At 47.5% G+C, this 23,235-nt stretch overlaps 1 protein-coding gene across 7 annotated transcripts in view; it reads left to right on the top strand.

The window, feature by feature from the left end:
* The window catches only part of LOC144114394 (sushi, von Willebrand factor type A, EGF and pentraxin domain-containing protein 1-like), a 226,465-nt gene that overhangs the window by 153,987 nt on the left and 49,243 nt on the right, over positions 1-23,235 (top strand). For 6 of the 7 annotated variants that reach the window (XM_077648114.1, XM_077648119.1, XM_077648121.1 and 3 more), the window contains 2 exons: positions 2,669-2,848; positions 9,313-9,690. In XM_077648114.1, the coding sequence (XP_077504240.1) occupies positions 2,669-2,848; positions 9,313-9,690 (558 nt within the window). The remainder of the gene's footprint in view (positions 1-2,668; positions 2,849-9,312; positions 9,691-23,235) is intronic. The other variant, XM_077648117.1, reaches the window with a different exon arrangement.

Here is a 23,235-nt window from a genome sequence, read left to right on the forward strand (position 1 = left end):
GATCATGGTGACGAAACCTAATAGCCGAGACGGATACCGGTTTGCAAAACGCCTTCTGCGCACGCGCTGGCCCTACCTGGCCGCGCCACTGCACTGGGCGTGCGCAGGAGGCGTCCTGTAAACCGGTATCCGCTATGCTATATCTCCCTAATGTAGCGTCCTGAGGATATTCAAAATGCCTTGGGATATCACAGGACGTTAAGCCGGGCAATGCTACCTTCACTCAATGGGAGCTCTACGTCTAAAAATGGTACAAGATGGATGTTCATTCTAAGGATGTTCTAGTTTGGGTCGGGTACTTGCATGATTCAGAGACAAATATTCAAAAGTTAATATCACGTGCGGCGATACCGGGTCAAAAAAAAGATGCTTATGCAACAACTGTACTCTAGCACCAAATCTTGTCAACCGCAGAATGACGACAGCAGACGAACCCGAGAGGCAAAACTGCGAGTTCTCCCGAAACCTCAGGTGGTGAGGAATGGCGCTGCCGGACAAGTGTTGTGAAAGCTTCTTTTTCTGTCTGGCATCGCGGCATGCGATACGGAATTTCCATAAATTATCACCGAATGAGGCGAGTGGTCGTCCTAAACGTTGTGTAAAACAAAAAAAAATGGCTGTATCCTAACTGTGGCTAAGCCTGGATATAAAAGCGAAAGCACCAATTATGCTGTGGTTAAAACTGGTTAATCACAGTTGCAAGAGTATTGTTGACAGAGAGACACAGTCGTTGTGCTGTGGTATCACTCTTTATTTTTGCTCTTTTTATTGCTACGAAGACTGCCCTATGATCGGTGAAGTAGTTTTGTCGGCTTAATGATCGGACTCTGCCTGGTTCCGATAGTACAGCACGCGTGCACAACACGCAGGCTCCTCGGCGTTCTTCTACATGTCGTCTGTGCTCGCAGGCCCCGGCGCTCCAGCTCGCTCTTCCTCAGTCTCTGACGCTTGATTCGCGCGCTTGGCATTACGGACCGTATCCACTGAAGCAGCTCGCCGCGTGATATCCGTGGGGTGGTCAGATGCCGCTTTGCGACGACGGCTCAAAGCCTCCCGCTCCCGCGCAACGCTCAAAGAGGGCCCGGCCTCACTCTCATGCATGGACAAGCTTGCACTGACTAGGCCGGCGCGGCGCTCCTCTTAGCCAGGCGTGCGGCGAGTGACGTAGTCGGCTAGGCGGTGACCCAGCTGCGGAGAGCGCATGCACCAAGCCGGCGGCGGCGGCAGCGGTGCTGCTCCGGTCAAATGAAGGTCAAACTAAACCCCACGGCGAAATCCGCGCCGCTACGCAAGTAAATCTTTCGCTTTAAAATTACGGCCTAGGCGCTCTGAGCTATGCAACAGCCTGTAGGTCGTGTAAAGAGTTGATAAAAAAACAGTATTCAAGCAGGAGGAGCACACAGATAGCAGTAATGAAACGTGACCTCCAGGGTGCCGCGGTAAGTGCTTTCTTTCGAAACGCGCCCCTTTTCATGCCCCCCCCCCACACCTTTCCACTCCGGTTATTTATTTTTTTTTGCGCAATAAGACCACCATTGCTCTCGCCAGAAATGAGGTTAATTCAGTGATGCATAGAGTTAAAGGAAGGATATTATCGGGAAAATAAAATAATACTCAAAAACTAGGCCAATTTTGCGCACGTTGTGAATGTCACCATATAGCTTGAACAAGCGTGATAACCGTCTGAAGTTGGACGTTGTATGTTTTTTTTATACATCCCTGCCCCTTTCATCGTTTCCTTAATTCCTTTCTTCACTATACGTTCCAGCTGTCCACCACGTGTAAGTCTGCTTCTGCGGCGTTCCTTATAACCAGTTACAGCCCCATACACAGACGCGCACAGAGCGTGCTATAGGCGTTTCGAAGAGTTTGGCGGTGTCTTCCTACCGGAGGAAAAACGCTAAGGCGCCCGTGTGCTGTGCGATGTCAGTGCACGTTAAAGATCCCCAAGTGGTCGAAATTATTCCGGAGCCCTCCACTACGGACACCTCTTTCTTCTTTCACTCCCTCCTTTATCTCTTCCCATACGGCGCGGTTCAGGTGTCCAACGATATATGAGACAGATACTGCGCCATTACCTTTCCCCAAAAAAACAATTATTATTAATTCCTACCGCACGTTTCACCCGATGACAGTGAAGGTTGCATGAGGTGCGAGGTATAATACGCATCGAAGGGCTGGTCACCTGATCGTTGGGAAGAGCTACGCATAGTCGCTAGATCGCGGGTGAGCGCGCCTCCACCAGAAGGCGACAAACGCAGCGAGAGGCACGTGCACGAGGGACCGCATGATTGCGCACAGACTTTCGCGTCGGTTTCGGGGGACATGGCAGATGCATCTCTCGCTACAAAATCATTGCCAGTTTGCGCGTGTCGTCCTCTTGTAAACGCAGGACAACAATTCACATACGACTGCTTCAGGTAAGAGTAGAAGTCGGGTCAACCTCGAATCTCTTCAATGTGCACAGTCGCCTGGAGTGATTATAGTGTGTCGCGACCCCCTTCCTTTTATTCCCCTTCCCGCGTAGGGAGTAGGAGGCCAGGGAAAGGCCTCTCTTGTCTGTCTCTCTGAAAAAGAAAAACATCTGTGTCAATGGAGTGTGCACGAGTCGAGTGCTCACAGATCCAGTTGACCGTTTCTCCTTATGTGGTCTTCTTTCTCCCTGCAGATGGCTGTCGTATAGCGGACCTTCCTCCCGTGAAGAATGGCCGTCCCCTAGGAGATGGAATCGTCGCGCCCATCTTTTTGGGCACGTATGCATGCGACCCCGCGTTTGAACTTCACGCGGCAGGAAGGATTCGTTGCCATCAAGGACAGTGGCTTGGCTCACCGCCATCATGTGTTTCAAGTGAGTTGAGATGCCACCTGCTTCGTTGCAGGGCATCAGCCAGCATTTCCCGGCGCCTCTCTGAACCGTCGATAACGCCGAATCCGTGAAAGTGGGCGGCGATTTGGCTTTTTGCTTTGGCAGCTTCCAAGTCATTTCAAGCAAACTGAATCTTTATCATTTAAATATAAAGTCAAATATATATTTCAGTTTTACAAGAAATATACATTTCAATTTGATGAATATGTACAGGTGAAAGAAGTAGAAGAGACGTGCGCTGGCATGGCTCCGCGCTCTTCTCAAAAAAGGGGCTCCTTAGGTTCTCGTACGACCTTTTTTTTTTCAAAACTGTTTAAAGAGGGTATGGGTGCTTAAAATCGCAGGGGGGACCTCGAATCGCAAAAACACGGCATGTGCGTTGACGGGGGCGAACGTGCCGCTGCGCTGGGTGCTCTATGAGGGCGCGGCTGTCATCAATGATTGATATCGTGACGGATGGGCACATAGCTTTTGCCCTTCGTGCTGCATGTTGCGACTAGAAGGATGCTGAAGACCTACTGTCTAGTACGTCAGACTGCCGTTCCGGATGCAGAGGAACGCAATGAAAGTTGTTCTTTCCTAGTGACACCGAACGGCGCGAGATGTTGAAGCGGGCCGAACCGCACTAAAAAACCGCGCAGTTGAAGGGAAACTTTCCGTTCATCTACCTGCATGTATGCGTTTGTGAAGAATATTTAACATCGGTGACATCGTTCGTATTGATGAATGGGTTATCCAAGGTACTGCTGTCACGTTGCAGCGCAAGACACTGAACCTCAAGCCGGATACCATGCCAAGCTTCTGGATGGCCTCCTGGCGTAATTTTCCTAATATAAATCTATTATTGGTAAAAATACTATTCCGATGGGTAAACACCGAGCTATATATTGCGGTGTTTGTGAGTTTGTCCCAAGCGAAATAAATAAATAAAAATAAATCAAATAACCATCCGCGACTGTAATTTGATCCGCAGTGGGGCGAACAGATCATCTTGGCTTGCCAGTGCACGAGAGCCCCATGCTGTCGGCAGAAACGAACACGCCTCGTGTTAAACCACAACACACTGTCGCGCTCTTTATTTCACATCGTCTTTTTCACCAACAAATACTACTATCAATCTAATATTCGTGCTTCGAGCTATGTGCCAGTAGTGACAGAGAGATGTGCGCTGCATGCGTTGGCGTGGACAATTTTGTGGCAGAAACAGGTCACTAGAGCAATATGCGCTGGCGTTGAAAACATTGAAGAGGTGATCTGGTGATAACATATGGCACAACCAAAACGTAACACTACTGCTTTAACTCAGCCCATCATATCATACAGGGGAAGTCCGATCCATTGAATTCGTCACACAATTAATTATTGCGGATATAGGCCATCATAGCCTTGAGGAAACAAAAAAAGACGCTCCCGAAGTGACAGCCGCCATGCCACCAATGTTTCGCACAGATTACACAGTGCCGCCGGCAGACCATGGTAATTCGGCCACCCATAGTAGCCAAATGCACTTTATAGAGCACAATGCCGCATAATGGTGGCGACGCTTTTGTTGCCCCGGCAGAGAACAGCTCAGCGGCCATGCAGCCGAGGTCTTTTTGCATACGCAAAACACAGCTTTCAGAATGATCACGTCGCACTCGCAGCGGTTCTCTAACACAGTACAAACACGAACCACGATCAATATCAATGATGGCTACGTCGCAGGAATGACTTGTGCTCGCGATCACTGCAACCATCGCATCGAATGCGACTAGCCATACAGCTCGAAGTTCATTTCAACATTGGGAAAACAAGGCGTGCGTGGCGAGTTTTTCAAATGTAATATTCGTTTGCAGACGATTTTACTAACTTTCGAAAAAGCACTCTTTCCGACCGTAATCACTTTTACTACACTCGCACTCGTCACTGTGCTGTAAACCTTATTGCATGCACTGAAAATTCACCCTGGGGAGTTGTTTTTTGCTGCTGTTCGCGATTATCCTCGCGGGAATAATGAACACTTGTAACAATCACAAACAGCTCCAAATAACCACACCGCGACCCCGCCGCTGTGTATGTCTTGCGTAGGTTTGAAGGCTACTCAGTCAACTCAGTGAGACGGCGACAGAAGAACTTGGGGAAACTGTCGCCCGCCACACTTGCACACGGGGAAGTTCGAAGTCGCCGTCAACACTCGTAACTGCTACATGCGGCCAATATTATGTGTTTCTCGGCACAGCTACTACCATCTAGGCCTGGTTTCTCAGATCGCTTTGCGAGCGGCCATCGTGCACAGGTAAAAATCAGGAGGTGGGTCCTGGGACGTCACGGGACAGCAGCCAATAGATGCGATGCGACCATCCGCTCGTGCACCCGAAAGTTGAAGTTAGCCACTTTGGCCCGCCTTGGTGGACCCCATTCATGGGCAGCTGCCCCATTCATACCCAACAATCCTGGACAAAAGCATTTTAGAGCGGGAAACCGTTTATGAACGCAATTTTTTGCATCACGTGAGATTTTACTATAACAATAAATATATCCGCAGATCAACCGACGGCAGTCATGTATATTTTTTAAGAACGTTTTTTCGATCGTCAAAAGTGTTCCCCATTGGTTTTCTATGGCAGTCTTAACTGTTCGATGTGATCGATGGAAACAATTTAAAACAAAGATTTTGCTTCATGCCAGAAGAATGTACTATTACCTGAAATATTTCCATAACACAGTCTTACAATTTTCTAATTTTCAAAATTTTTGCTATATGAATGTTCGACATCATTCGGCCCGTGCTCACGGTCGTAAAGACGCGTTCGCGTGCGGCTCAAAAACGATCGTAAAGCGGCCATTAGGTGCCAGTTCTCGTGCAGAAGATTGATGGCCGCGAGAGAGTCATAGCGTATGCCAGCGACTCTTTGTCAAAGGCAGGGGCAACCTATCCAAACGACAAAGAAGGAGTGCCTTGCAATGGATGGGACACATCGAAATTCCGGCTTGTATGGCAGGCCTTTCAAGGCTCTCAGTGATCACCACGCGCTGTGCTGGCTTGCCGATTGGAAAGACCCTTCCGGCCGGCTAACTCGATGGAGCTTACGGCTTCAAGAATTGGTCGTTAGCGTGGTCTACAAGTCTGGACGCAAGCACTCCGACACCGACTGCCAGTCATGAGCCCCTGTCGACGCGTCTCAAAAACACAATTACGACGCCTTCCTTAGACTTATCATTAGACTTATCACGCACAGACCCCGACCTTCCCTACCGTTTCGAGTACCTGGAAGGCAGGACTTCTTCGTCTCATCCAGTGTTCAAGCGTGGGTTATCCTCCTTCTGCCTACAGAGCAGGATCGGCGTGAAGAATCTCGTGCCCAACAAGGCCGCTTATCTCCTCGTGGTTTCTAACAGACTTCGAGTTGAAATTCTGCAGGCTTTACACCACGAACCGACAGCTGGGCACCTCGGCTTTACTCGCAGCCTCCGCCGGATTCTTGACAAATATTAGTGGCCCTGTCTTTCCGCTGACGTCGCACAGTACGTCAAAAGTTGTAACTGTCAACGTCTTGAAACATCGCCACGAGATGTGCAGGATTTCTATAGCCAATTAAACTGCCAACAAAGCCGTTTTATTAGATCAGCATGGACCTTCGTGGCCCCTTTTGCCATGTCGGCATCCGGTAACGAGTTGATAAAAGTAGCAGCTGACTACTTAACCCGTTACCCCGCAGCACAAGTCCTGTCCCGGATTAACGCCGCAGAAGATTCCAGGTTTTTAGTTGAAAACGTTCTCTTTCACCACGGTGCCCCCGAAATTTTCATTACGGACAGAGGAACTGCGCCGAGATCACTCAAGCCATCCTGCAGTACAGTGGGACGGCCACCGAAACACGACTGCGTGTCATCCAATGGGCTAACGGAGCGTCTAAACAAAACGATCTCCGACATGCTCGTCATGTACAGTATGTGGACGCCGGACACCAGACCTGGGACGCCATTCTTCGCTACGTCGTCTTCGCCTCAACACCGCAGTACAGGAAACAATCCATATGACGCCTTTTAGGTTAATTCACAGAGGGACCAACGACAACATCGACGCCGCTCCGAAGAATCATCACCGAAGAATACAACCTCGACTACGCGACCTACCTTCTGCGTGAAGAGGAAGCCTGACTACGAAAAGACGCTGCAACCTACGAAGGCGCCACGCGGAATACAAGCCAGCAAACCGAGCCTGGCTTTGGACACCCGCCGCCAGGGATTGAGTGAAAAACTTTTGCACCGCTATTTTGGCCCGCAGAGGGATCTTCGTCGATTAGCTGAACTGGACTGTGCAGTCGTCTCTGGTGGTATGACAGCATCTCAGCAAAGCTGCGCACGACAAGAAGTTGCCAGTGTAATGCCTCGCAAGCCGTATTAACTCAGCAGTCCTTGCTGGGCGGGTAGTTGGTTCATGTTTTCAAGGCCGAATTCCTGCGCCTGCCTTGTCTTCTGTATGTGCTGCGCTAAAAAGAAGTGCGCCTTGAAAATGCGTATTAGGCGCGTTAAATAACAATTTGTATTTACATTCTTGGTGTTTATTTCATAGTATCCGGGTTTATTTTTTACCACCTTTCTTATCGTTTTAAAGCATCGGGCCGATGCTTCTTTGAGAGCGGAGAAATGCCGCGAAGCTTTGTACTCTGTCTGTTCAGTTCAAAGACACCGGCACTCGGCTTTATCGTTTAGTTTGTGACGCGAGATGCGACCAGATTCATCTCGAATGATAGCAGCCACGCGCATATGGTTCCACATAGTTCCAGATTATTGTAGTCGCTTTTGGTGCCTTATCTAGAAAATTCCCTGCCAGCTATAAATTTAGCGCGGCTGAGAGCACCAGGAATTCTGTTCGATGGCCGCCGAGCACGCTTGTTCCTACCGCAACCGTCGAGCTGTTCAGTTCTTTGTGGCCGCAGGTCCGCTTAGTAAAGAGATTGAAGCTACGCTACTCTGCATCGTTCATTGTTCACGCCGTTGTCACCACCACGGGACACTATTGAGGCGCATGCACAGACTTGGTCCTTAGACAAATTAGTCGGTAATATATATATATATATATATATATATATATATATATATATATATATATATATATATATATATATATATATATATATATATATATATATATATATATATATATAAGATAAGTGGGCTCTTCTACAGAGAGACGCATTTATTTATCAAAGTTTCGACCGCGGTGTGGTCTAGAGCGAGCTGCAAACAAGACCGCACCGCGGTCGAAACGTTGATAAATAAATGTGTTCCTGTAGGAGTGCCCACTTCTCTTAAACCTTTATCCTGCAGAGCCAACGCAACCCACTTATATATATATATATATATATATATATATATATATATATATATATATATATATATATATATATATATATATATATATATATATATATAAGGGAACCAACAGTCACCGAAACCAAGGTGCATAGGGGAATGTTTTTTTTTATCTGTTGTGCTTATCAGTGGGATATTATAGTACTTAGATTAACAAATCGCTTAAATAAAATTACATATAAAGCAGCAGAAAAAACAACCATGCCGCCGGTGGGATCCGAACCCACGACCTTCGAATATCGCGTCCGGTGCTCTTACCAACTGGGCTACGGCGACGGCTGTGCACTTTGGTTGTGCACCTTGGTTGCGCACCTTGGCTGTGCACCCCTATGCACCTTGGTTTCGGTGACTGTTGGCTCCCTTCATAAGTTTGTCAAACGGGCCCCTCATTTCCTTTAACTTATCTGCTATATATATATATATATATATATATTTCTTGTAATGAGATGTACAGAAATTCTTTCAACAAAAGACAAACTACAGTAAAACACCGACGACTGAGGACATTTGGTGCGACCTGTTGAATCGCAACTTGTTGAATCGCACCTCCTCCTGTTTGTTTCTCTGCCCTCCGTCCAGATTTGTCCGAGTTAGCGCTGTCCGATTCAACGTAGAATAAGACGTTTATGCAAATGACTGCACTCGACCATTTATTTCCATTTGCCGCCGCGGTGGCTGAGTGGGTATGGTGCTCGGCTGCAGGCCCGAAAGACGCGGATTCGATCCCGGCCGCGGCGGTCTAATTTCGATGGAGGCAAAATTCTGTAGGCCCGTGTACTGTGCGATGTCAGTGCACGTTAAAGAACCCCAGGTGGTAGAAATTTCCGGAGCCCTTCACTACGGCGTCTCTGATAGCCTGAGTCACTTTTGGACGCTAAACTCCTATAAACTAAAAACTAATTTATTGCCTTTTATTTCGTTATTTACCATTAGTTACCTGTAATATATATGCGGGTCGTTATTGCTGTTGTTTTTTTGACGGTTGTTGCTCTTGTTGTTGCTGCTGCTCACCACCTCAGACATCGCACATACCAATGTGAGAGAATTTGGCAGTGAACTAACAAAAGATTGTTTCTTTTTCTTTGCAGAGGATGAAAGCAACCGTAAAAGAAAGGTCTGCAAATTGGAGAACAAACACAGCCGCTTCAAGGCTTACCATAAGGGCATACCCGTGACGCCTGAAGGCCCTTTCGAGCATGGAACCGAGCTCGTGTTTCACTGTGAACCTGTTGGGGAGGTGCGTTTCGAAGGGCCCCGCACAGCTCGGTGCATCGATGGAAAATGGGATCCACAGGTGCCGCTCTGCTACCCGTTAAAACCAAGTGATATAGCAGTACGCTTTCTTAACGCTATCTACACTGCCCCTCGTGGTATAGTTTATGTGGATCCGAATTCGTATGTTGTCGTGGACTGCTGGAGTAATTCCTCAGTTGAGCTCTCCTTGAAGTCGGATGATCAATCGAATGGTAAGTGCAAAACTTCTATTTTGTTCTTCGTGGTGCTTACAGTGCATTTCGTCTTTATGCATACTTCCCTGTGGTACACAATCCCAACGTGTAACGAGGCCAGCACGTGTACAGACATGAGTGTTTAAGCACACAATAAGATGCGGACGGTGAGGAAAGACAGGTAACAGACGAGTGGTAACTTGCAAAAATTTGCGTATCTCAGGTACGCAAACTGTTGCAAGTTAGCGCTCGTATCTTACCTGTCTTTCTTTACCGTTCTCGTCTCGTTGTGCGTTTCAACTGTCATTTCTTGTAATACCAATACGCCTAAACTGCAACCTGTCCAGCTTTTCGGGGCAGCGCTCTTATCAAAAAATTGGTGGAGACACTTAATCTCCGCCTTAAGGGTATGACGCAATAGTGTATGGTGAATTGCCATATATGCAGAAGGTCGTTCTCTACTTTGCATTAGACCGCCGCGGTGGCTCAGTGGTTTGTGGGCACGGCTGCTGACCCGAAAGACGCGGGTTTGATCCCGGCCGTGGCGGTTGAATTTCGATGGGGGCGAAATTTTAGAGGCCAGTGTACTGTGCGATGTCAATGCACGTTAAAAAACCACAGGTGGTCGAAATTATCCGGAGCCTTTCACTAAGGCGTCCCTCATAGCCCGAGTCGCTTTTGGACGTTAAACCACTTTAAACCATATACTTTACATTCATAGATCCGTGGGAGTCCTCATACCCCTCCTGGCGCAGTGGTGCAGCGGTTATGCGATGCGCCACTGTCCTGCGACGACAGGTGCTCCCAGCGGTGGGCCTTGTGAGACCCTGGTTGCTCTTCCCGAGCCACCAATCATTAAATTAACTGCCACCTGCCACGGTGCGCAGTTTGCTCACCGTTCGGTGGGTAGGCTGTGATGACGCCGCAAGGTCACGTGACCTACATGGCTTACCTGCTTCCCAAGCTGCTCTCTTGTCACCTCCTCCCAGAGTCATGCTCGTGATTTTCGCTGCAAACGCCAGCGAAGGATTTTCTGGGTTACGGGGTCTTTAAGGCTGTCGCGTTAATATTTGACCTAAAGGTCAACCACGCCCACAGAAGATTGCAAGAAAATATAATTTAAAAATCCTGCGACATATGAAGATTCGAAATGCAGCCCTCCCAGTCGATAACGAGGCACTATCGTGGTGTATCGATAATACACTGCATATCTGTACATTTCACAGTAACACAACACCATACAAAATCATGCTTTGGAATTCACGCCACAGTTACGGCAATATAACGCGAAGTTTAGTGACAGGTGGTACGCAACTGGAATGCTGTGAAGTCAGCGGTCGGAAACGCCTCTAGCAGAGTCAAGTCGCAAGCCAATGGTAATGTCGTAAGGTCGTTGTGGAGCGGCAGGCGCTCCCGCCATAAGCAAACGGGTTGTCCCGGGAAACGCCTTCGTGGTTCCTTCGACTTTCGCATATTCCCTCCGACGCCTCCTTGCTCAGCTTGTGCGGCGCGCACGGCGGGGTCCTGACATTGAAGCCGCCTTGCCTTGCGTCGGCGACACTCACCACAGGGTCTTAACGCCGCATCCTCTTTGCGACCGCTTCGGCGGCACGCAATGCGGGGTCTCGGCGCTGACGCCTGTGGTCCTCACATTGTGCTCTGCGCAGAGTGCGGGTTATTGGAAGGCTCGCTGCTTTATTTGCCGTAAATCGTACATTGCGGAAGCGTCCATTATCGCCGGCTTTTTCATTGCACATGGCAGGGGGAAATCCTGCGCAGGTGGTCGGTCAGTCTACCAGCACTTGCTGGCGAGGCTTAACGTGCCCCGCAGTGAAAAAACTTGCGCGCGCAAGCCATCTGATGTGCATGCCTTCTCTCGTAGCTTTGTGCGATTCGTTATGCGATTATGTGCTATGCGTCCACGCGCTGTTGACGTCGGCGAAATGGAATCCGCGTAACGCGTGTTCAGACCCTAATAAGTGTCCCTGTCAAGCAAAACCATAAAATGTTCTAACTTCGAATCTCAATAGTCAACCGATTTCAGGGTTGGGTGGGTGGCGGCTTCTCTCACTACTTCTCTGAGGGCATTGCTTCGGCGTCACACGGTCCACTCCGTTGGATGGAGGTAGGTTGTATGGAAAGCCTACTTGAGGATGGAATTGGGTGGGTGGCGCTTCTCCAGGGTGGAGGCTTCACACGCCGCCGCCATTTCGGAGAACGTAGTTCTTACTGCTAACGCACTAAAAATGTTCAGCGATCTCCAGCTCAATGCATAGGGAAAATAATTTACGACGCACGTTGCAAAGATGCCCTTTTCTGACATCCATGTTTCAACAAGAACCGTCGCATGCAATTCAGAAGAGATGGTATTCTTGGGACGTTGTAAAAACCAAAAAAGAACACCTGGCTGACACAGGACACAAGAAACAACATGTCGCCTCTTCTTCTGTTTCGTGTGAACGCGCTCTTTCCTCCTCGTGTTCTTGAATCGGCACAAACTATCCCAACTACACGCACACTCTTTTGAAGAGGTGGCTCAGCTAATCGGCTTATTCTTTCGTTTAAAGTCCAATTCAAGCTCTAAATGTATCCAATGTTTAGCAGCGTCTCCGAAGTATTGTTTCTTTTCGGCTAGCCTGAAAGGACACTGAGGGCAAAATGAAGTTGACCTGCATTGATATATGATGGCATTATAATGCCGAAGAAGCCACTTTCACTGAGCAAAGAGCATTTGTGTGAACTAGATATGGTCACGAAACGAAATACGGATATCACCGCCAGCGGCTGCTTTCGCGAGCAAACTGCAGGGACGGTATTACTTTTTTCGCGGATTCCTGGGGATAGGCTGCACCGCCATTCACTTTGACTGGGAATCACGGAGTACTTTTTGACTTCGCCATCATGAGTATGAATCGAGTGCGGGCAAAAAGAATGTATATTCAAATACAATTTTTTCAGCAACAAATGTGTCCAACACTCAAGCAAGAGTCATGCCATCAGTCTTTACTAGGAACAGAAATAAGATCTAGCCCTCAGTACAGAAGAATCGACTGTTGGGCGAGTTGGTGCGTGGCTCGAAGATACAAGGCGCAAGAGTAGACAGGACGAACGAATCGCGTTGTCCGTGTTCGTTCTTCCTTCGTCCTGTCTACTCTTGCGCCTTGTGTCCTCGGTATCCCGTTAACGCTGTAGTTTCCTGCGACACCAGTGGTTCCTGAGCATCCGCAGGGACATCCCCGCAGGGGGATGATGGTGAACAGTGCGTCACCGCGGACCCGAGCACCCGCGCTTAGCCGTGCGTGTCTCAGCCGCGTCCGGGGGAAAGGCGATCCTGGTGGTTGAGGCGATGCCGAGCGTTTGGGCCTTTAAGGCACCTCGGCGGAGACGACACACCACTTTGGTCCCAACTTCCGTAGACGGCACCCCCGGCCCGACCCGGCCGGGGGAAATCGGCAGTCGCCTTTTCCTGTCCTCCCCTTCATTTTTAACTTTCCTATCTTCTTTCTTACAACTTCCCCGTCTCCTCATCCTTTCTTTGTTTTTTTTTTCTTTTTTCCTGGCGGCTAGGGTAAACCTTGTGTGGCGGACTACACTGCGCTTCGTCATATTGGGTTGGCATCGGCAGGGATTGGGCAGGGCTGGCGCGGGCAGGGCTTGCTATAGGAAGTTCCTGTCCCCTCATTGGTCTCCATTGCGGGTGGCTGGCATCGTAGCCGAAAAACATACATATTCTATGGCTCTCCCTGCTTCGTCAAATGATCGCCCTCTCAAGAGTGGGCGTACCGATATCACCCAACAGTTCCTGCAGAACAGGCAAAGTTTCGCAGAATTTCATGTTATACATAGTAAGAAACAGAAAAGTCCACTAGAATAATCTGTCCATTCATTGTTGAGAAATGTCTTACGGGTGCCTTAGGCTTAAGCTACAAGGTTACAAAAATGGCAAGTGGAGACCTCTTGTTCGAACTCAGAGATAATGCTCAACACTCCAAACTCCAAACATGTCCATGAGGGGCATCACTGTCTCTATCACTGCTCACCGATCGCTATACACTGTCCGTGGTGTTGTTTCAGAAAATTATTTCCTCAACGTCACTAAAACAAATGAAAGTTCTTCCTGTGCAAAACGTCATTGGTGTTCATAGATTCAAAATAAAAAAGAAGACAAAGAAATCCTGACAAAACACATAGTCTTGACTTTTGCGCAAAGTACTCTCCCTGGCTCAATTGAAGTCGGTTAATTACCTCTAAAATAAGTGTGAGACACCTAACCCTACACAATGCTTAACAGCCAAAGGTTCGGTCCCGGCTCGCAGAGCTGTCGCAGCCACAAAACATGTGCCAAATGCGCCTCTAAAGATGATCATTCCGAAAACTGTGAAGTTCCAATGCACGGGAACACCTGGATACTCAAGGGCTCGCCCGACGTGGAAGACCGAGAAACAGTTATAACTCTTAAGACCAAAGAAGGCATCTCGTTTAAAGAGGCACGAAGACATATAGCTTTGAGAAAGAACATACTCCAAATGTCACTGTCACAGCGCTTGTCTGTGTGCTTCCTCATTCAAGGTCCGGCACTCGGCTCCTGCCCCGAAAGACGCGGGTTCGATCTCGGCCGCGGCGGTCGAATCTCGATGGAGACGAAATTCTACAGGTCCGTGTACTGTACGATGTCAGTGCACGTTAAAGAACCCCAGGTGGTCAAAATTTCTGGAGCCCTTCACGACGGTGTCCCTCATAGCCTGCGTCGCTTTGGGATGTTAAATACCCGTAAACCATCATGCTCGGTCCTTCGTTCGTTCGCGCTGTTTCTGCCCAAAATGAATACATACCAACTCGTCTAAATATGCATTCTCATTAACAGCGAAAACGAATTTCGCCGATGTGCTGCGTGGGGGCGCTGCACCACACCGGGCTTCGGCCACTGCCAAGGCAAAGCCTCTGGCAAAGACAGCGAAGGTTGCCCTGTCTTCTACCAAGAAGGTCCCTCCATACCTTGGGGTGGCAAACAACCAGACCTCTTTTCCACTTCAGAGGAGGCCTGAATTTCTTACACCCAGAACATCCTCGCGGGCATCCAGCTCCTCGAGCGAGGTGGTGGATGCAAGCCCCAGAAGATCCGCTCTGCAGGGGCGGCACACCACCCTGGAGCGCGCAAAGAAGGATAAAGCTCGGAAAACTGTCCGAGAAGATAAATAACCCCTTTATTTAATCCCGGAAAACACAAATATGGATTTTTTAGTTCAGTGGAATTGTAGACGTCTTTTAAAAAACTACACCAACATAACAGATTTATATAATAGGATCAATGCTACCTTGTACTGTGTCCCCCGTTTTTCCAGTTGTCGTTTTGTTAGTGTGTAGCGCGTTATTCACACCAAAAGCTACCTATAGATTTGTGTCTCCAGGAAACCAATCTAGGTCCACGGCACAAGAAAATCCTGAAAAAAATACAAAACGTTCCGTCGAGACCGAGAACAAGCTGATAGACTTTCAGGTGGGGTCTCAATCATGACACGAAGTGACGTCCAAGCACAAGTATATCTAAAAACAAAATTCGAGGCCATTGCGGTCAGAGTCATCAGCCACAACAGTGACAATATGCTCTTTGTACATCCCACTAAACCTCACAATACGAATTCAAGATCTGGAAGACCTTTTTGAACAACTACCAGAAGCATACCTGGCAGTCGAGGACTTTAATGCTCACTCTTCTTTTTGGGGTAGCGAGCGAACTGGCAGCAGAGGACAAAAAATTGACGGGAGAGCTGACGGGAGACGTTTCCTGGACTACAGTATAAGGTCCGATGAAGCGCCGGAGAAACTTTTCGCACAATCCAGGCGTGCGTACGGGTGTCCACAGGAGGACCTTATCACCGGGTCTGAAGGAGACAGTACGGTGCTGCAGGTCATAGCGCTTTTTGCGGTCTTGCTGAGCGGCTTCGGTGTTGACGCGAGCGAGGTGGAGACAATGGGCCATCCGAGAAGGGAACTCGTCGCCCAGAGACGCAGACGGAGATGCGGGCGCAGAAAAGAGGGCGGTATCAAGCAATGAGGATGGGACACGGCCATAAACTAAGAAGAAAGGGCTGTAGCTGCAGTGGTGCGCTGAACTGCGGAATTGTGAGCAAATGTGACGAAGGGCAAAATGTTGTCCCAGTTCTTATGGTCAGACCGAATGTACATAGATATCATGTCAGGCAATGTGCGGTGAAAGCGCTCGATGAGACCGTTGGTTTCAGGATGACAGCTAGAAGATGTCTTATGGATAGTGTTGGTGGCGCGGAGGACCTCTTCAAGCACATGGGACAAAAATGTCTTCCCACGGTCGCAAATCAGGATACGAGGAGCACCATGGCGCAACACTATCGCACGCAAGAAAAAGTCGGCGACTTCAGAAGTGGCACCGGAGTGAAGCGGGGCTGTTTCAGCATACCGCGTCAGGTGGTCAATGGCGGTGACAACCCAATGGTTGCCGGCTGGCGTAAGAGGAAAGGGACCAAACAAGTCGATGGCGACGGTGTCAAAAGGCACGGATGGGCAGGGAAGAGGCTGTAGGGGGCTGGCAGGAACAGATGTTGACCGCTTGCGACGCTGACAAGACACGCAGGAGGATACGTATTTGGCGACGCTAGTAGAAATCCCAGGCCAGAAGTAGCGGCTCTTGACACGGTCATACGTCTTCAGGTGACCTAAATGACCGGCAAAGGCGTCGTCGTGGTAAGCCCCCAAAACTTGAAGACGAAGGGAGCGAAGCACAACGGGAACCCGCCTGTGACCTGTAGGGTGGTAGGAGGTGCGATAGAGTGTGCCGTGCTGAAATCTGAACTGGCGAAGCTGCCTGCGCGACCGACTGTTGGGTGCCGCTGAATGACCACGGAGACGAGCGATGATTGTGCGGCAGTATAGATCAGCCAGCTGATGGGAGGGGAAATCGGTGTAGACGTCGAGTGGTGCAACAGCAACGTGTACAAAATCCAGAGGGAGCTGGGACGCCTGAAGGGAAGGGCACGTTGTCGAAGGGGCCGCAGCGTGAGTCTGGGAATCAGGGAACGGGCAACGAGAGAGGGCGTCAGCGTCGAGGTGTTTTCTCCCGGATTTGTAGGTTATAGTGAAGGTGTACTCCTGAAGACGTAGCACCCAGCGACCCAAACGGCCGGTCAAGTTCTTCAATGTAGACAGCCAACAGAGCGGGTGATGATCGGTGACGATGGTGAAATGATGGCCGTACAAGTAGGGACGAAATTTCTGGATAGCCCAAACAACGGCGAGACATTCTTTCTCTGTGATAGTGTAGTTACGCTCAACGGCAGTAAGAGAACGGCTGGCGTATGCAACAATCTGCTCTTGGGACGCCTCGTTGTGTTGGAAGAGAACAGCGCCAAGGCCTTGTCCACTGGCGTCGGTAGGAAGAATAGCTGGCGCGGCCTCATCAAAATGGCGAAGCACAGGCGTTGAAGTGAGCTCCTGCTTGAGAACTTGGAAGGCCTCTTCGCACTCAGTGTACCACAAGTAAAGCGCCTCGGAAGTAAACAGGTTGTGGAGTGGGGACGCTATGGATGCGAAATTACGGATAAAACGGCGGAAGCAGGACGATAAGCCCAGGAAACTTCGTAGTTCTTTCAGGCGTTGAGGGCGAGGAAAACTGAGAACAGCGGCAATTTTTTCAGGATCGGGTCGGATTCCGGCCTTACTAATGACGTGGCCATGTACTTTGATAGACTTGCTGGCAAAGTGGAACTTCTTGGTATTTAATTGAAGACCGGCTTTCGCAAGAGACGTGAGAACTTCGTTGAGATGGTGCAAGTGCTGGGAGAAGTCGAACGAAAAGATGATAATATTGTCCAGATAGCAAAGAAAGGTCGTCCATTTCATTCCGCATACCACGGTGCCGATCATGCGCTAAAATGTGGCCGGGGCATTGCACAGTCCGAAAAGCATCACACTGAATTCGTAAAGACCGTCAGGGGTAACAAAGGCGGTCTTCTCCTTGTCTCGTTCGTGCATGGGGATTTGCCAATATCCTGAGCAGAGGTTGAGGCTTGAAAAGTACTCAGCGCCTTGGAGGCAGTCCAACGCGCCGTCGATGCGAGGCAGCGGGTAGACATCTTTATGGGTTATCTTGTTAAGGGCACGGTAATCCACGCAGAAACGAATGGAGCCATCCTTTAAACCCACAAACAAGCCAATTAGTGCTAATATTGTAATACTTCACCGCAAGACACGATTACAGAGGTCGCAGCCTAAACATTCTTGGAGGTATGGCTCCAAAATGATATGTCCTGGAACACGCATGTAAATGACTTAGCTGCAGAACAAGGAAAAACTGTGAGCTGTATATACAGAATAAGTAAACTTATTTCCTTATGGTTAAAACAAACATCGTATTATGCACTTCTCTTCTCAAAGTTATCGTATTGTGGACTAGTGTGGGAAACAACTACAGCGCAAAACTATAACAAATTACTGGTCTTGCAAAAAAAGATTTTAAGAATATTTGAGAACTATCAAGGAAAACTATGCGGTCGACCTTCAAGCAGACAAGCTCTTTATTAAACATGTGATGCTTCTTGCCACCCAAATATACCACTACAAATTATTACAACATATTAATAACAATAAATTGCACAACAGATCTTAAATCGAAGTACACCATGCGCAAACAAAGAAGAAGAATACCCCTCACCAGAACGAACTGTGGAAGACAGAGCCACAGCTTTTAAGTTCCTTACTTGCTAAATACCGTAGAGGGCGGGATTCAATTCCAACTACCCATATTTAAGAAATCTGTGAAAACTTATTTACTAAGCAGACCCGTTTCTTTGTCATAATACCCGCTGTCTGATATCGTTTCTGGCAAGCCAAAGTGTAAATACCTTTTATTGTCCATTATATTCTGTACGCATGTTTAGGTGTGTCCGTATTGTGTATGCAGATGCATAAAGTTCATTGTAGATAGTAATTTTGCATTTCTTATATTCATTTGTAATATCATGTTGATTCTTGGTTCGACCACAAATTTATGTGCATGTGTTTAAGCATTGTACCTATTATTTTTGTGACCAGTGTACACTGAATGCCGAATTTTACTATTGGGGCAGGAGCCTCTGTCAGGCGATGTGCCTTTAGCCCCTGCTCCATTTTCTCTGTAGAGAAAGAAATTAAATAAATAAATATGCATAGTTGCATAGTTTCAGAGTTGAAAAAATCACCGCCGCGTGCTCCATGTCACAGCAGCCCGGATCAACTCGAGTGCCCAGAAAAGGGGGCTAAATAATCTGGACAGGTTTCTCCCCATCGTCAGCGACATTATTCATCCAAGACCCATTTCCTAGACGTTGAATCCACGGCGCCCCACAAAAGAAACAGAGGCGCGTTGGCGATGCTGACATATTCGGTTTCTGTCTGCCCCGACGTTCGGCTGCGTTGGAGCGCTCATTCTGCGTGATGAGGGCTCCATTAGCACACATCGGTGGCCCAGTAAGGTTGTCCACGGTCTCAACAGTGGGACGTAAGCCTTTTCGTATGCAATGCGACGTTTTCGGTCAAGGTCACTTACGGCTGTAACCAAGCAACGGCTATAACGAAGTGATCGCAGGAACCCTTGGATTTATTTATTTATTTATTTATTTATTTATTTATTTACTTATTTATTTATTTATTTATTTATTTATTTATTTATTTATTTATTTGGTATTACAGAGAAGAAATGCATACAAAATCGGCAGCGGTTTTCTTGTATTTTTCGGCGTCGGTGACTGTAGCGATGAAGGCAGGGAGGAGTTTGCAGTCATTTGCACTTCGAGGAAGAAATGAATTGTACAAATGCTGGTCGACAGTGCGGGATCCTTACCTTGAAGTTGGGATCTATGCGTGTATATATATAAGTTGTAGGAGAAATTGATCTTTAAGAATAGGGTTAGTATAGTAAATCCTGTGGAAAAGGCATCAGCGAAAATATTTATGGCGCTGAGAAATAACCGGAAAACCAAGTGTTCATATTAATGCAGGCACGCTTGCTGTTCGAGAGGAACTTGAATCAATACAGCAGATAGCAGCACGGTTTTAGACGTGTACTAAAGTGTTTATTAAGCCGTCGCGGTGGCTCAATGGTTATGGTGCTCGGTTGATGACCCGAAGGACGCGGCTTCGATCCCGGCCACGGCGGTTGAATTTCGACGGAGGCAAAATGCTAGAGGCACGTGTACTGTGCGATATAAGCGCATGTTAAAGAAGCCCAGGTGGTCGAAATTTCCGGAGCCCTTCACTACGGCATCCCTCTTAGCCTGAGTCAGTTTGGGACATTAAATCCCATAAACATATACATAAAGTGTTGATTAAATTGGACTGATTAGGATCCCAAATAGAGTACGTATATTCTAGTTTCTGTTTTCTTGATTTCATATTCAAATGAAGCTTGACGGAGCTGTTTACAGGTATGAAATGGGGGCGTAAGAATCCGAGTGTGAGGCCATCCTGGTTAGATACGTAGTTAACGGGCATTTTTTAAGACAGGTTTTGTGTTGTGTGAACACCAGATATTTGTGCGATGAAACAGCCGATAACTGCGCGTTATTAGGAAGATAGCGAGAGTTGCTAACGCGAGTGGGCCTACGAATACGCATGCATTTTCATTTAGTAGCGTTAAGTATTATAAGCCAGTCGCTGCGCCATGAAGAAATTGTAAGTCAGACTGTAAGCATTCTTCATCGCAGAGATTAATAATTAACGATATAGCACGCAATTTTTATATGGGACATAACATCATTAGATAGACCATTGAATGTCAAATTAGAAACAAGAGAGGACCTAACACAGAACTGAGGGAACTTACACCACGCAAAAGAAAACGCACACAGCAAAATGGTAAGAAGGCAGGACAGAGGCTGGACTGCCAGATGTTTATTCAATATATCGGGGCTAGAATATATACAGGGCCCTCAGTGACATATGACCATCGCACAATCACCATATTACTCAGCAACCCGTCGTGGAACAAATAACAAAAGTCATTTATTGTTACTAAGACCGCATTCACCTTCTTTCTTCCGTTTCCAGTCCAAATCGAGAGAGAGAAAGAGAGAGAAACCCTTTAATGGAAAAGCGGTGGCAACCATTTTAAAAACAGAGTCATTAACAGTAAAACAACAAAAATAAAAAGGAACACATTTTCCCAGCGTAAACAAAGAATTTCTGCCGTATGTTTCCACGCATTCCAAGAGAGACAAGAGGGCTATCGCCTGTCATTGCCTGGAATACGCATTGATCAAGTCTTAAGCTCACATGGTTGAGGGTATTTTTATTATTCGGCCTGACAGACTTCAAAAGGGGGAATTCCCATGCTCTGTCATGTCTGCAATAGCAGAGATTCTGTTACAAAAAAAGGGGGGGGAGAAGCACCAGAGCCAAGCCAGGACAAAGGCGACCACAAGTGGTCCCCTATACGCACAGAGTGGCGCAGCCTGAAAAAAGTTGCGGTCAGGTATGACGTACCTGTCGGTTTCTCAGCGCCATGAAAGCCGAGTGGACTGGGCGCACGCATCGGGCGAAAGGAGCCCCATTGCGAAAAGAGGCATGGCGAAACTTTTGCGGACTGCGCGGTTGGCGCTGTGCTGTGCTGTGCTGTGCTGTGCTGTGCTGTGCTGTGTTGTGTTGTGTTGTGTTGGGTTGTGTTGTAGAACATGGGAGCACCATAAATTGTTTTAAAATGGAACTGGGTCTCATCTGCCCCTTCACTGCTAAAAGTGAAAACGTGAGCCGGTACTTGGTGGTATCGGGATTCTGAGCAGGAGTCGCAATAAGATGGCTCGTGAAGTACTTGAGGCCTTTCTGATCGGAAAAAAACGAGCGAAGCATTTTGAAACGACTGCTGTGGTACTCTTCGAAGAAAGGAAGCTGCCTTCATGCAATCTCTCTCATAATCATGAGGGCCTTGATAGGAAACAGTCACGTTTCCTTTCGAAGAGTGAAATTCATTTCTGCTTGATGTTGGGTTTGTTAGGCGGGAAAGTTTTCGTTTTTGCTTTTTTTCTTGTTTCAGTAACGACTCTACTTTTGCATTGATTACCTGATTATGCAAAGATTTTCTGCACTGAGATTAGGCAAAGTAGCTGTGGAGTACCATGGAAGACAGAAGGTGATTGCGGTCTTGGTAATAAAAAAATTATTTCTTTCACAACGAAAGGTTGAGTAGTGTGGTGATTGTGGGATGATCATGGGACTTAGTGCCCTGTATATATTTGACCCCCGATCTTAAATAAGCAGTTCTCCGTACAGCCTCTGTCCTGTCTTGTTCCCAGTTCCCAGTGTGCGTGTCCTTTTGGCTGGGGCTATTTCCCTTAATGCAATGCAGCAACTAGCCGAACGACGTGTTTTACTAACACAGAACCTTGAAGTACTCCAGATGTTATGGAAATCATAATCATTGACTGGGAAATACTGGCTACCGTTGGAATGGAAATATTTGTTTCGGCCTAATACCTGGTCGTAAATTTTGAGAGCACTGAGTTTAAATAGCAGCAAGTGATTACAAACAGTGTCAAACGCCTTAGCAAAATAAAAAAAAATAGTCCACAACTATGTTAGCATTTTTCATCGCTAAATACATAATTAGTTGAAGATAGGAGGTACGTTTCGCACGATAAAAAACTATGGATCCTTGTTGATGAATTGAAAAAATTGCTAGGTTCGCGGAAAGCAACAAGGTGAAATTTAATTATGTGCTCAAGAAGTTTGTAGGGTGCTCTGGGTACTGAAATGGGCCAAACATTCCCACTGCAATAAGCTTGCATTCATTTCGAATGCAAGAACTGTGTAATAGCTGCACAAACATTTCACGAAGAGTCTGTGACGAACAGGTAGATGCATGTTTAGAGAACAGCGTTGTTATGTCGTCGATACCGGAGCAAGCTGAAATATCCTTTTTTCAGTTAAGAATAATACACCAGTGGAATAAATGATTGTCTCATCCATGGAAAGAACGTCAAAAGTACAAGGATTAGGGCAAGAGGTCGGCAAAGTGGAAGAAAGACACCAGGCGAAAAATTCATTCAACACTTTGCAACAGTCACTCTGGTGTATTTATTGGAAGGTTGCTACCATCGGAGAGATCTACTGTAATCGGCTTATCCCCGTCGACCACATTCCAATTTTTTCTCGGAATAGGTATCTCTAAGAATAGATGGGAGCATGAGCTCATAGAATTAATTATCTGTCTCGGACATAACATTTTGGTACTCAGTGGTGACAGTAACGTAAGCGTGCCTGCTTTCGGATGCTTCTCTTGCCTTGGGCCGCCGATATAGCCTTTTCTATCTGTTCAGCAGGCATCAGAGGCGCGCGTTAACCCACGGAGCATGAGAGCTTGCTATATTGCGTTTCTGAGGGATCAGCTCATTAATTAAGAAATCAAATTTTTCCTTTAACAAAGCCCCATTTTCGGCAGCACAGCAAGTTTGGAAACTGAATGAAGCCAGAAGTTTACGGCTTATAGAGTTAGTCTGTTTTGTAATCACGGATAACTTTGTTACGTTTTGGTAGCGGGAACTGAAGTGTCCAGTTCGA

This window comes from Amblyomma americanum, chromosome 1 (genome assembly GCF_052857255.1).
Source record: "Amblyomma americanum isolate KBUSLIRL-KWMA chromosome 1, ASM5285725v1, whole genome shotgun sequence".
NCBI classification, from domain to species: domain Eukaryota; kingdom Metazoa; phylum Arthropoda; class Arachnida; order Ixodida; family Ixodidae; genus Amblyomma; species Amblyomma americanum.